Source organism: Mya arenaria, chromosome 3 (genome assembly GCF_026914265.1).
Source record: "Mya arenaria isolate MELC-2E11 chromosome 3, ASM2691426v1".
NCBI classification, from domain to species: Eukaryota; Metazoa; Mollusca; class Bivalvia; order Myida; family Myidae; genus Mya; species Mya arenaria.
In genome coordinates this window covers 90000554-90013341 of record NC_069124.1, presented here as the reverse complement: position 1 = coordinate 90013341, position 12788 = coordinate 90000554, and the positions used below count along the sequence as shown (strand labels likewise).

Genomic DNA, 12788 nt, shown 5'->3' with positions numbered 1-12788 from the left:
CGTTTAACCGTAGCTGAGGCCTCTTCATTCCCTTAGTTAAGACATATTGCAACTGAACGAAGCTGATGCGTTCAAAACCTAGACGACCCCGTTTAACCGGAGCTGAGGCCTCTTCATTCCCTTAGTTGAGACATATGTGAACCGAATGAAGGTGACGCGCTCAAAACCTTGTCGACCCCATTTAACCGTAGCTGATGCCTCTATACCCTCTTAGTTGAGACATATGTGAACCGAACGAAGGTGTCGCTTAGCTGAGCTCTCTTTATTCTCTCTTCTCGGGTGTGTATCGCTTTTAATGTAATTCCTCGTTGTTACACAGTTAATGATTATTTTTGGCTTTAGAACTCGTTCAAAATTGAGGTACCCGCCATTCGGTTTCTAAATTTATCTTTTATCTAATTCTACTGCTGTGTGGTTATAATGCAGCAATAGGCGTGGGCAAACCTTAACAACTCTAACACCTCCTCCTCTACGTAGAGTTTTGCAATTGCTCTTAAAGTTCTACGATACTGATTACGTGCATTGGTATGATCTTGAATGTCAAATGTGCAGAATCAATAAAACATATTTGGGGTTTGCAATAGGTATACTTTTGACACACTCATTGCTAGATATCATGTTTTTACATGCCTGTAATAGTCAGGTTTTCTCGTACGCTTATCGCGAAATTCATTGCTAGAATTAACACTTGAAAACAACCTGGCGTTGAAAGTATGCATCTCGGCATGAAGAAATAAGGGACAAAATTAATTTTGAAGAATTTTCTAACTGTCTCTACAGTCTGTCGTGGCCATTGATGGGGGTCGATGTAGATGCGATGTAGAAACCCGTCGAACACAGTTGTAACAACCCGTGCGGAGCGTGGGCAATGGTGGGGTTTGGGACAGAAAGGTACACGGTCTTGTATAAGGATATTTTATTAATGCCACACTGTGGCGTATTGTTAAGCAATGTGGCGTTGTACTATCAGATTATACTTTCAATATGTTCATCTTGTCAGGAACAAGCATGCGACACAGTATAAAGTCTTAATATCGGGCGTAATGTCAATAAATTATTCATGAGCTTGAGCATAGCAGCATAATACGTCATTATCAAATTTCCACCGAACAATTTTAGTCCAGTTTAGTTACTCGTACTAAGTCAAATGTTTAATGCAAAACATGTAAATAAATCAGATCATATATTCACGAGGTGATCTGTTATCGTTTTAAGCATTCATATAATATATCCTCGCATCGTGAAAAAAATGTTTTATGATTTGATGGTTAATTCTCGATTTAAAGAATGCATATAAAGAGCATAGTCCGATTCCACTCCGAAATTCACCGAAAAAATGCAGAGCTATTGTCATAGAAATATAGAAGCACAGTAAAACTTTTCTGTCATGAAAAAACAGCGCTACACACAGTAAAGTTTCTAACGATATTTGTTGCAGTATGGTGTTCGCTGACGTCCTCCAGACGACGTGGGTTTAAATGTTCGGACTGCTTGTACCAGCTGGCTGCTGGCGTTCACATGTTTTAGAAATTACGTTTGATGTTAAAAATGATAAATATTACAGGCGGTCAAATGTTCTCAAAACATGTAGCTGATGAGGGAGTCCGGTGGCGTCTAGAAGTTCTCGAAATGGTGGATGTAGCTGGGGAAATCCTGGTATTTGTTCATGGCGTTACAGGCGCGGTCAACGGTGAGCGTCATTGGCGGCGGCCCGCAGCTGAACACGCCCACTTGTTTCACCTGCAAAACAGTTGGGGAGGCGTTTAAAGAGCCATTCATTGTCTTAGCATTGCTGTTTAGAAGCGCTGATGTCATACGTTTAATTATTCTTATCCTCACATTGCATTCCTACCAAATGTGCACAGTCAAACATTGCCATCAAATTACCAATTGAAAGTGATTAGAGGAGGCAGGCAGTTACCTTGGGGTGTTCGACGTGTAACGAACGGAAGAACTCCTCGAACTGCGGACGACCGAAGTGCGTGGTGGCCCGCAGCCCCGTGAACAGGCTCTTCCCGCACACCTTCTGGAAGTGACGCTCACAGATGTACTGAAATACAGGAAAAGATAGCCGAGTAAGTGCATTCAACATCATGACATAAGAACAGGCAAGACGAGAATTCTGCATTTAATGTACGCTTCTTAACTTAAGATTCTTAGAAATGAAGATTGTATATTGTTGGCGTTTTGTTTCTGTACGGTTATTAGTTACCACCTAATGTGATATAACGGTTTTCTAACGAATGTGTGTCCTTTTTAACAATGTGTTGTTTTTTTATCGATACAAAAAGTGCTAGTTACCAGCATGGTTGTTCGAAGGTCAAACTTCTGCTGGAACTGTGTAATGAAGATGTGAACATTCACTAGGCGACCAGGATCGTGCTCTTCAACCTGACAACAACGAAACATTAAATAGTAATGATAATGAGTGATCTAGTGGTTAGGGTGTTCGTATCCCTATAAAGATTTTGTGGGTTCGATCCCCACCAGTAGAAATGTCTCATGACCTCTCAAGTGGACATCCATACTGGTTCTTACCAAGATATCGGACTCGAGCGTGATACTAGAAGATATCAGCTTTCAATACAATTGAGCTAAATTAAATAAGTTTTTGAAATACAAAGGCAGGAGCAAAACATACCGATTTTATCAATATGTCCAAACGAAGAACGCCCCCATAAATCGCAACTTACAGATTATTTACCGCCGTTTTAAGAAAAGAAACACAAAAATATAGTATCTGAGTACACAAATGCTAATTTCAACTCTGAATGTAAATTCCCAATCCAACAATTCACCTCTCTGATGATATCAGTGAGCCACTCGAACTGTTTCTGTGTGCGCGTTACCCACAGGAAGTAGACCTTCTCGCAAGGGAAGCGGACGACTGACGTGCGCGATTTGAACACAATGTCCTTCAGGATGGACGCGAATGGAGTGACGCCTATTCCGCCGCCGACGAGCACGGCCACCCGGTACCGGTACCAGTCCTGGTGACCTTCCCCGAACGGTCCGTCCAAGTACAACTGGATATGGGTAAAATAGGGAGGTGTATAGTTGAGTGTTTTAAAGTGTAGGACCTCTGATGTAGATTCTAAAAATTCCAACCGAATTTATTTTCAAATTTCTTTTTAAAATAAAACAAAAAACAAATACTCCATTTTCCATTCAAAGGACTTTGTTATCATGGTTTTGAACCAATATTACATCCATGTAAATGCATTCCGTCGGTAGAAACAACTGTTTATTAACACCTTAGGAAATGGCGTTTCGTCTCTGTTGTTGGCGTCGTACGTCTTGCGCATGTTCATGGTCCAGGGGCCGACGGCACGGATGTGGAGGCTGAGGTTCTCCTCGTGCGGAGAGGAAGTGAGCGTGAACGGATGATACTCGCTCTCCCCGAGCTCCAGGCACGCGATTCGCACCCACTGACCCGACTTGTACTCGAAGTTTAGAGGCCGCTTGAACGTGAGACCAAGTACATCTGGATGTGGTGTAAAAATAAAATGGTATCACCTGGTGCTGTACATCTAAATCGCAAAAGAATATATATCGCCTTATAGATCATGTGTATCAATAAATGGCAACGTATCATTCTATATATACCTGAGGGAAGTAACTCTGCCTTCACCACAGAGATTTCCGATTTCTTGCGGCTGTAGCTAATGAGCTTGTCCATGACGTAAATGAAGAGTGGGCCGTACAGGAAGTTCTGTGTTATAGGCGCCTGTACGAGGCGGCCCCAGCCGTGCGCCAGCATGAACGCGTACAAGAATATGTAGAGGGAGTGCGTCGTCCAGAATGCAGAAAACAGGTTTCTGCGCGCGTATGGCGTCGCGAACACGTAGATCACAATCACAATCAGAGTCAGCGCAATTCCTGTCAAACCTGTGGCACAGAGAATAATTTTATGATCATGACAAAGGGACTAAAACTCTACCGTGGCTATATCATAAAATTTGTTCAGTTAGTCAGATTAAAGTAAACAAATGTCTGAAATGCATACCTGTTATGGTGGTCCAAGCCCAGTAGTGAAATGACGCCAGCTTGTCCGTCCTGAAATTAACACACACGTGTCCATTGTATTAAGTGCAATGTACAATAATGACCCGAAAATCTAAAAAATGTTTTATTTTATATATATAGTGATATAATATTAAGCATATAAACCGATTGTGACGTCTAAGAAGCGTTGTCTTACGCGCGAAAGTACTCCCGGAAGACGCAGTTGAGATCACCGGACGCCCAAGTGGAGATGTGGTACAGGTTGATCCCGTGACCGATCACGTGAGTAACTTAAAATGATAAATATACATGACCAGCTAAACTTCAGTATTCATTATACCAAAAAATATATGAAGAAAAAGCCTCGTATTAATGGTATACACTATTTAGCGTTCAATAGTCATTACTAACGTCAAGTGACACACGTTTCGTGTACCTGTAAAGCCGAGCGCCATGTATGCTACGATCTTGTGCATAGCGTGGAAACTGTCGAACGGAATGAATCTGTGGAGGAACGTCTCCCGCAGGAACGTGATCGTGTTACGGCTCATGGTCACCAGGAGGCTTGAATACGTGAACATCATGCCGCTCGCGGCCCCGCGCGTCACCGTGACGCCATATCCCGCCAGACGTCGCAATCCCACGTGCTCACGCTCGAATGAATAATCTTAAATTTAATGTTAAATGAGTTAAACAGTGATAAAATTGATTATTTGATATAAACTCAAAATTCACAAAGAAAACATCGAAAGAAAAATAAATGGCAGTACATGTATTTAAAACACATCTGAACTGAAACTCACAAAATGCCCGCTCGAGGAAGATGCCAATGCAGACGAAGATGTAGAGTGTCATCCAAAAGATTTCGCGCCGTTGGTTCTCTACGTACTTTGTAAATGTGTTCCAATATTTCCGGACTCCAGAGGCTGGCGCCTTTGCCGCGGTCGTCGGCACCTTCACGTGAGACTTCCGATTGATTTGTGGTTCCGTCGTATCATCCTGGCTGTATACACGAGAAGATAAATTACAACACTTCTTACAAACAAGAATCAGTTTTAAATTTCAAATATACAAAAGTATTAAGGAGCGTTGCTTATGTTGTTTTGTACAGAGCGCTCTACAACTTAATCCTATGCAATGGTAAGTTATCAAAGAGCGCCGGCTAGGTCACTGTAGATAGAAACATAGAGCGCCACCTGTGTCCCAGTGACTGGTAGCATAGAACGCCACCAAGGTCCCGTGGCTGGGAGAATAGAGCACCACCAAGGTCCCCGTGACTGGTAGCGAATAAATCGCCACCTAGGTCCTCGTGGCTAGTAGCATAGTCGTCACCTATGTCTTCATGGCTATTAGCATAGATATGACCTCGTGGCTGGAAGCATAGCGCGCCACTAGGCCCTCGTTGCTGGTAGTGAGTAGAGCGCCACCTAGGTCCCCGTGGCTAGTAACATAGTCGCCACCTAAGTATCTGTTGCTGGTAGCATAGAGCGCCACCTAGGTCCGCGTGGCTAGTAACATTGTCGCCACCTAGGTCTTCGTGGCTGGTAGCATAGAGCGCCACCTAGGTCCCCGTGGCTAGTAGCATAGACTCCACCAAGGTCACCGTGTTTGTAAGTTTGCGGATAGCGCTTTATTGGATTCCGGTTGTTAAAGAAAGAATCGGCGCGGTAAAAAAACAAGTGAAATTCCGGTGGGCGAGACTTAAACTTACCCTTTTACGTTTCTTCATACAGTTGCCCTGCTTAAACAGAGCGATATGCGGTATTCTCAGTTGCCCTGCTTAAACAGAGCGATATGCGGTATTCTCAGTTGCCCTGCTTAAACAGAGCGATATGCGGTATTCTCAGTTGCCCTGCTTAAACAAAGCGATATGCGGTATTCTCAGTTGCCCTGCTTAAACAGAGCGATATGCGGTATTCTCTGTCTTTGAACTCGACACCACTTATATTAGATCACAAATACACTTCTGATGATTTTTATTTCCACGCGTTTCAACGGACCTACCCTAAATTGTCTATGAAGGTTTTTCTCCGGTCAGAGAACGATTTCTCGATCTTCCCGCGACCCTGCCCTGCAACAAAACAACACGGTGATAAAGTCTTTGTGGAATTTTGCTATGGCTATGTCGAAAGGCAATCTATTTACATGGTTAAATCGTAGCAATACTTAAAATATATAAACACAGTTATTGTCAGAAGCACCTTCATTTATAGGAACTTATTCAATACGTTATCAACGAATATGTTCAGCTTTCATTGACTTTCTCATAAAAATATACTTACACTGTTTCTTGGCTCCTAAAAGACAACATAAATGTAACATTTAGTATTTTGACTATACTTGTATCAAACACATTAACTTTTTGTCAAAAAGAAAAGGTTTTTAAGACAACGCTATGAAATAATCGTATGACAAACATGAGAGTATATATATATAAGTAAGCGAAAAGCATAATTGGTCAACCCCAGGCGCGACCCCAGGAGTTTCAAACAAGAACTACTGTAATGTAAACGTATTAATAAAACAAGCTTATTTTCATCATAATCAATGTTTGAAAGCTGAGCTGCATGGACTACGGGTATAGGTTTCTAAGAAGTCTCACCCTGAAGCTGAAGAGTGGCGTTCTCCAGCGTCTCGGCGTACTCGTCCGAGGCGAACACGCGCTTGAAGCCATCGAGCGTCATCTCGCGGCGCGCGGGGACGCCGGCCTTCTCGTACATGGTTTCCACGAGCGTCTCCACATCACTGTCGTCAAGGCTCGTGTCAGAAAGATCCAACATCGACCTAACAACACGAAGTTCAATACATGTATAACTGCCCTCCGTCCACATGTAGACACAGGCTAAAATGTGATTGGCGGGTCTGTGATGTAACCTTTGTTGGAGTCAGTCGAATACAAATGTAGCCAATAAGTACTATAAATAGCAGCAGGTGCTTTGCATCATGTTCGTGTAATAATGCTGGTATGGCCTTACTTGATCATCTTTGTGAACTGCTCGAATGTGAGGTGGCCCCGTCCCCGCAGGTCATACATGTTAAAAAGCATCTCCGCCTTGTCCGCGGCGTTACCTATGCACACAGACAACAATAGTGATTAATAAATAAGGCAGTAAATATTGTGAAACTGGATACAAAACTCATGTTTTGGTTAAAAAGCTAAGATAAGTATATTGAGTCCAAACGACCCTAAATCATCATGTGCACGATTGTTGTAGAGACTTGGTAGTTGTACACACCTTTAGCCAGAATGGTGAACATTTCCAGGAACTCGTTGAAGCTGACGAGGCCGTTTTTGTCCTTGTCGACCATGAGGAACATGTTGCGCACGAACATCGAGGTGGGTTTCAACCCCAAAGCCTCGGCGAACTCTGTCCGGGTTAGCTGAATTTTGGAGATGTCGTTCATCGCCCCCAGGTCCCGGCTGATGTCGCTCGTGTCTATATCGCCGTGCTTGAACGCCTGAAATAGATTTTACAATTACCACGATGCATGGTCGTATGCCCCAATTATGTCGAATATATATATATATATATATATATATATATATATATATATATATATATATATATATATATATATATATATATATATAAAGTATATTCATTGGTCATTCATAAGCAAACATAATTCATAATTCATAATGACCAAATGTCAATAAAGTAATTATATGTATTTAGAAAGGTTACAAAACGTTCTTAGTAACAACTTCTGGTCTACCTGTAAGCAGATGACTCGAAGGAATTTATCAAGCGTTTTTTGACGCATCTCTTTGGTGGTGGCGTTCTTCAGAATGAGCGCCTCCGTCCATTCGTGCGTGTCTCGGGTGACGCTGATGGAGCGTAGGAAATCCTCAAGCTTCGCAACAAACACTTGCCGAAAACTTTCGTCCGGAAACCGCAAAACCTGTACACAATTTCACCAATCATGCGTAAGGTCTCTATGCACACACTGTAGTTTATTGTTTTCTGTTACATTTATAAATTATCATTATTCTAGAATAGCTTAAAAATAAACCTAATGCATTAATTATAGTAATACAAAATGAAAATTCTCGTAAAATGAGTTTGACATGTATATTGTTTATAAATCAAAAAGCTTGCATATACCAAGTCAATCTCCTCTGGGACTCGAACCGAGATAACATCCGAGTCTTTGGCAATCCTGAAGTTTACTTTCTTTTTAACGTAACGCAAGTCGATCATCCGTAACGGACGACGTCCGCGGTCAGTGACGTGGATCTTTTTACGTTCAACGTCAAACTTAACCTTTACGTTACGCTCTCCCTCATTTTGGCCCATCCACTCGGTAGCTAAAGATAAACATAATCTAAGAAATCAAAACATAAACATAGTGTGCCAGGGCCGAGTTTCAATAAGATATCCTAGTCGTAAACCAAACGCTTCTGGAGAATTCTCGCAGGCACCCGTTAAGTTCCGGGTAGAGTTGATACGATGAGTGTAGTATTATGCTTTTTCTCATGAAACGCAGTTAACGCCAAAACGACCTAAAGCTTTACTATTTTGATTGGAACGGGGTCCAGCTGTTCTATTGGTATTTCTGGCGTTATTTCAATGCTCATGAAGGCATCTAGTTGTACGACCATGTATGTAGTATCCACGGGAACACTAAATAAGTGTACTTAAAAGACCGTTAATATATGGCTCTATGTCCCCTTACCGATGTAAGTGTTTGGCTCCATGCTCTTCTTCTTGGGGGCCTGCTGGCGACGTGCGGCCGCGATCCGACGCTGGCGGAGCCGCGACATGAAGACCATGATGCCGATCGTTACTGGAATCCGGAAGACAACTACTACATAACCAACTGAACTACGATTTTTTTCTCTTCCATTTTAGATATTCAAAAGATTCAATCTCGATTGATATACATGTATTATCCTTTGTTAAACTTAAAATATAGCGCATGAATATAAGAGCTACATAAATATTTGTTCGGAATGGACATCATAGTCCCACGCCAAATAGATTGATTATAATTGAAAGTTTACCCGGTACAAATAGGGCGAGCAATGCAAATGAGAGTGCGAATGACACCTCACTTCCGGAGAAGTAGTCGTAGTGCTGGACGCCCGTGCATTGCTCGAGGACTTCGGTGTTGTTGACGGTTTCGTTGCTGTCTGCCACCAGCTGCCGCGGCTGGGGACACGGGTCCGATGCAGCTTTAAGGACAAAGGATGGATGTGTCATTTACAATAATTGTTTTTAGATCGCAACTCAATTTGCAAAGCTAAGTTATACTTCGACTCACTTTGGTTAAAGACGAACGGGTTTTCGTTAATCATGTCTGGCTGTATATTGGTTACGTTGAGCACGATGTCAGTGATGGTGATTGTCTTAATCTCGTCCACCTCCCTCTGTGAGAATAGCCTGCAAGCAACATTAGAAGAGCACGTATGTCCAAGATCATCACAATATACACCTACAGATATCAAAATATCTTTACTAGATGGTTTCCAATTATAATTAGTATGTTTATGAAGTAAAGCGTTAATAAAGCTAATCATGTTTTAGAAATTTAGAAGCTTTTTTACAATGACTTGTGTGCGAAGTGAATTGTGACGGCGTTCTTTCCGTTGTTAGTGTTTAAAAAAAACAGCATGCGCGTAGCGGTTGGAGAGGGCGTCAAATTCCAAATGTTAGTTTTATAACAGGTTGTGTGTAGCGATTGGAGAGGCCGTCCTTTCTGTTGTTAGTGTTTTAAATAGCACGTGCGTAGTGATTGGAGAGGCCGTCAATTTTCCATTGTTAGTGCTTAAAAAAGCATGTCCGTAGCAATTGGAGAGGCCGTCAAATTGTTGGTTTTTTAAATAGGTTTTGTAAAGTGGTCTGATGGACCATCCTTCTCGTTGTTAGTGTTCGTAACAGCATGTGCGTAGCGATTTCAGAGGCCATACTTCCTATTGTCAGTGTTTAAAAAAGCATGTACGTAACGATCGGAGTGGCCGTCCTACCCGTTGATCGGTTTTAAAATAGCATGCTCGTAGTGGTTGGAGAGACCGTCAAATTCCTATTGTTAGTGTTTAAAGTAGGCTGTGCGCAACGATTTGAGAGGGTGTCCATCCCGCTGTTAATGTTAAAAACAGCATGCGTGTAGCGATCGGAGTAGCCATCATTCCCGTTGTTATTGTTGAAAATTGCATGTGCGTAGCGGTTGGAACGGCCGTCATTCTCGTTGTATGTGTTTAAAATAGCATGTGCGTAGCGGTTGGAACGGCCGTCATTCTCGTTGTATGTGTTTGAAATAGCATGTGCGTAGCGATCGGAAAGGCTTTCCTACCCGTTGTTGGTGTTTTCGAACCAGAATCTGTCCCCGTGGCGGATGCGAAGGAACTGTTCAAGAATGATAGTCTGGAAGAGCTCCCCAGGACCGTCCGGCGTTGTTTCTAGAAGGCCACCGCTAAACAGGTCCAGGTTGTCTGGGGCCGTCGTGTTCCCGTACAGTGCCTTCAGTCTCTGAATCGGCTGTAAGCAGGAGGTAATTTATGGGTTAACCTGTATACAATTTTGAATCATATATATTCATAAGCCTCTCAATATGGACAATTCAGCAATATGGCCGACAGTTATGAAACGCACTGATCTTTCTTCTCACTCGCGATATCATGTGATTAAAACTTTTGTGTATTGTGAATTTTGCCTACCCCATGCATGTACATGCCGTTGGGATACAGGGTTTCGTCCACATTCGGGCCAGCTTCCACGCTCAGATTAAACGTGTTTATTTCCTCCCATGACTCTCGCCGCTTCAGACCGTAAGCCTCGCGCACCGTGTTGTAGTCTGGAAGTCCGTGGTCGCGTGCCCGCTGGATGTTGATCGCCACCAGATCACGCCGAGAGAACTCCAGTGGACCGAACAGGTGCTCTGAAACCAGCGGGAATTGTGGAATAGTTGATTTGCCAATTTTCGAACATAATGTGTGCACGGGTTTTAAACAAAGACAAACTGGTGTCGAGGCAAAATGTACACTACATTAAATTGTCTGGTGCCTTCTGTTCTGTGGCTAAAGGTGTCCATGAAAAGCGACAGAATGTTTTCATTGTTTCGACCATGGAGGGCTTGCGACAAAGGCACTATAATATGTTTGGCATTACACGTGCGGTGTATGCTGGACATCTAACCTCTGAGATCTGGCACGACAATGTGATCTTCCCGCTCGGCCAGCGTGGAGGCGAGGCCCATCAACATGTTGTCGAGCGAAGACTTGGACCCGTCCAGGAATTCCTGTTAGCGAAATATAGCTTCTTTAGTGATTATTGCATACGTCGTCATAACATGGAAATGGAAATACGTGTTGTATAAGTCGACTCTTTCATACCTTTTTTTTCAATATAATAATTTAGGTTTTAGAAATCCCCTCGATATCTTTCAAAAGTGAACACTGCGATAACTATGTATGCGATTTTATTTAAGTTTTTATCGGCAACTGTCGTAATTCAAGATAAAACTCTCATTCTGTATCAGTCTGTATTGCATGTTGAATAACGGCCACAGAATAGCCTGCCTCTTGAACGAATGCAAAACCTTACACAAAAATAAAATTCACTTTTACATATAGCCGAGAAATTGGTATTAGAGCTTGCACAGCCTTCACAAAGTGAATCAGGTCTTGAATTTACCTGTGGGTTCCAGTAGGCGTTACATAGCCTGAGGGCATGGGCCGTCCCGGACCCCTTGCCCATATTAACGTTCAGCTTCTCAAACTTGCACGTCCCGTCCCTGTGAAGAAAGATTTTAAATCTCATCAGACTGAATTGTTAGAAAGACTAGATCGGTTCATCTTCTAATTTTCCAACAAGTTCACAAAGAAAAATGCAGTTAACTTATAATTGAATGACTGTAAGGTCAGTATACAGTTCCCTTCTCAGCTGAAAGGCTGGTTAGCGGAGCTTGGCTGACCTGATCCAGGTTCCCGGAGTTACGAGGGTATGCCCAAACCGGAAGGCGGCAGACTGAAACTCTTGCGAGATGCCCGGATGAATATTTGGGTCGTACCGGTCTGCAAAAAAAAAACATTCATGAACCAACTTCTAACAGATGCAGCTAAATAGGGTTTACATTTACCAACGTTTGGATAAATGTTTATGAATGATTGTAAAACTGTTTTTCATTGAAGATCAATCACTGCCTTACATTTTCGATCGCTCATGTCGTAATCCGGAATTGCATACTTATGTCCATCTGCATCCAGCTGCAGCCAGGCAGGAAGCCAATGGTTCAATACGATATTCTAAAACAGAATATAAAACTTTAATATGACATTGGAAATTGAAGAGAATTACTTAATAAATAATAAACAAACTGGAGTGTTTATTACAAATAGTATTTACGTAATGAAACTTCACTCCTACAGTTTCAAAGCCTGTGTTGTTCTACAGTATTGGATCTATTTATTCAGTACTGAAAAAAGTCATCTCCATTCCACCACCTGTTTCCGGTGCGAGGGGGGGACATATGGGCGGGAGTTACCTGGTGGACGGCGATGACCTTCTTCCGGGCGAGGTTGAACACCTGTTCGTCGTTGAGGGATCTGTTGGCCGCATGGATCTCGTCAGCGAGGAAGTTGTGGTAGCGGAACCACAAGATGCCGAACGCCAGAAGGAACGGATTCTCGTTTCCACGCGGATTCCCCAGCACTGCAACACACAAAATAGGCACACTGACAAACAACGTAGACTGACATTCAGACATGCAATACATGGTTAATGTTCTATGCATCATGATGTTCTTAACAGAATCAAATTTGGATGAAGGGCGCAGTATAACTC

The 12788-nt window shown here is 42.6% G+C and overlaps 1 protein-coding gene across 1 annotated transcript in view; it reads right to left on the bottom strand.

Moving 5' to 3' along the window:
- Positions 1-901: 901 nt before the first annotated feature.
- Positions 902-12788, bottom strand: part of LOC128227146 (dual oxidase 2-like) — a 33808-nt gene continuing 21921 nt past the window's right edge. The window contains exons 6-32 of the mRNA XM_052937392.1: positions 12490-12656; positions 12154-12250; positions 11920-12019; positions 11640-11739; positions 11142-11244; positions 10664-10884; positions 10300-10484; positions 9271-9389; positions 9011-9181; positions 8683-8793; positions 8112-8314; positions 7723-7908; positions 7242-7464; positions 6981-7074; positions 6608-6789; positions 6288-6302; positions 6010-6076; positions 4809-5008; positions 4442-4672; positions 4202-4295; positions 4007-4056; positions 3607-3888; positions 3255-3484; positions 2799-3026; positions 2302-2391; positions 1922-2050; positions 902-1740 (exon numbers count right to left, since the gene is read on the bottom strand). Of these exons, the coding sequence (XP_052793352.1) occupies positions 1615-1740; positions 1922-2050; positions 2302-2391; positions 2799-3026; positions 3255-3484; positions 3607-3888; positions 4007-4056; positions 4202-4295; positions 4442-4672; positions 4809-5008; positions 6010-6076; positions 6288-6302; positions 6608-6789; positions 6981-7074; positions 7242-7464; positions 7723-7908; positions 8112-8314; positions 8683-8793; positions 9011-9181; positions 9271-9389; positions 10300-10484; positions 10664-10884; positions 11142-11244; positions 11640-11739; positions 11920-12019; positions 12154-12250; positions 12490-12656 (4004 nt within the window). The 3' untranslated portion in view covers positions 902-1614. The remainder of the gene's footprint in view (positions 1741-1921; positions 2051-2301; positions 2392-2798; positions 3027-3254; positions 3485-3606; positions 3889-4006; positions 4057-4201; positions 4296-4441; positions 4673-4808; positions 5009-6009; positions 6077-6287; positions 6303-6607; positions 6790-6980; positions 7075-7241; positions 7465-7722; positions 7909-8111; positions 8315-8682; positions 8794-9010; positions 9182-9270; positions 9390-10299; positions 10485-10663; positions 10885-11141; positions 11245-11639; positions 11740-11919; positions 12020-12153; positions 12251-12489; positions 12657-12788) is intronic.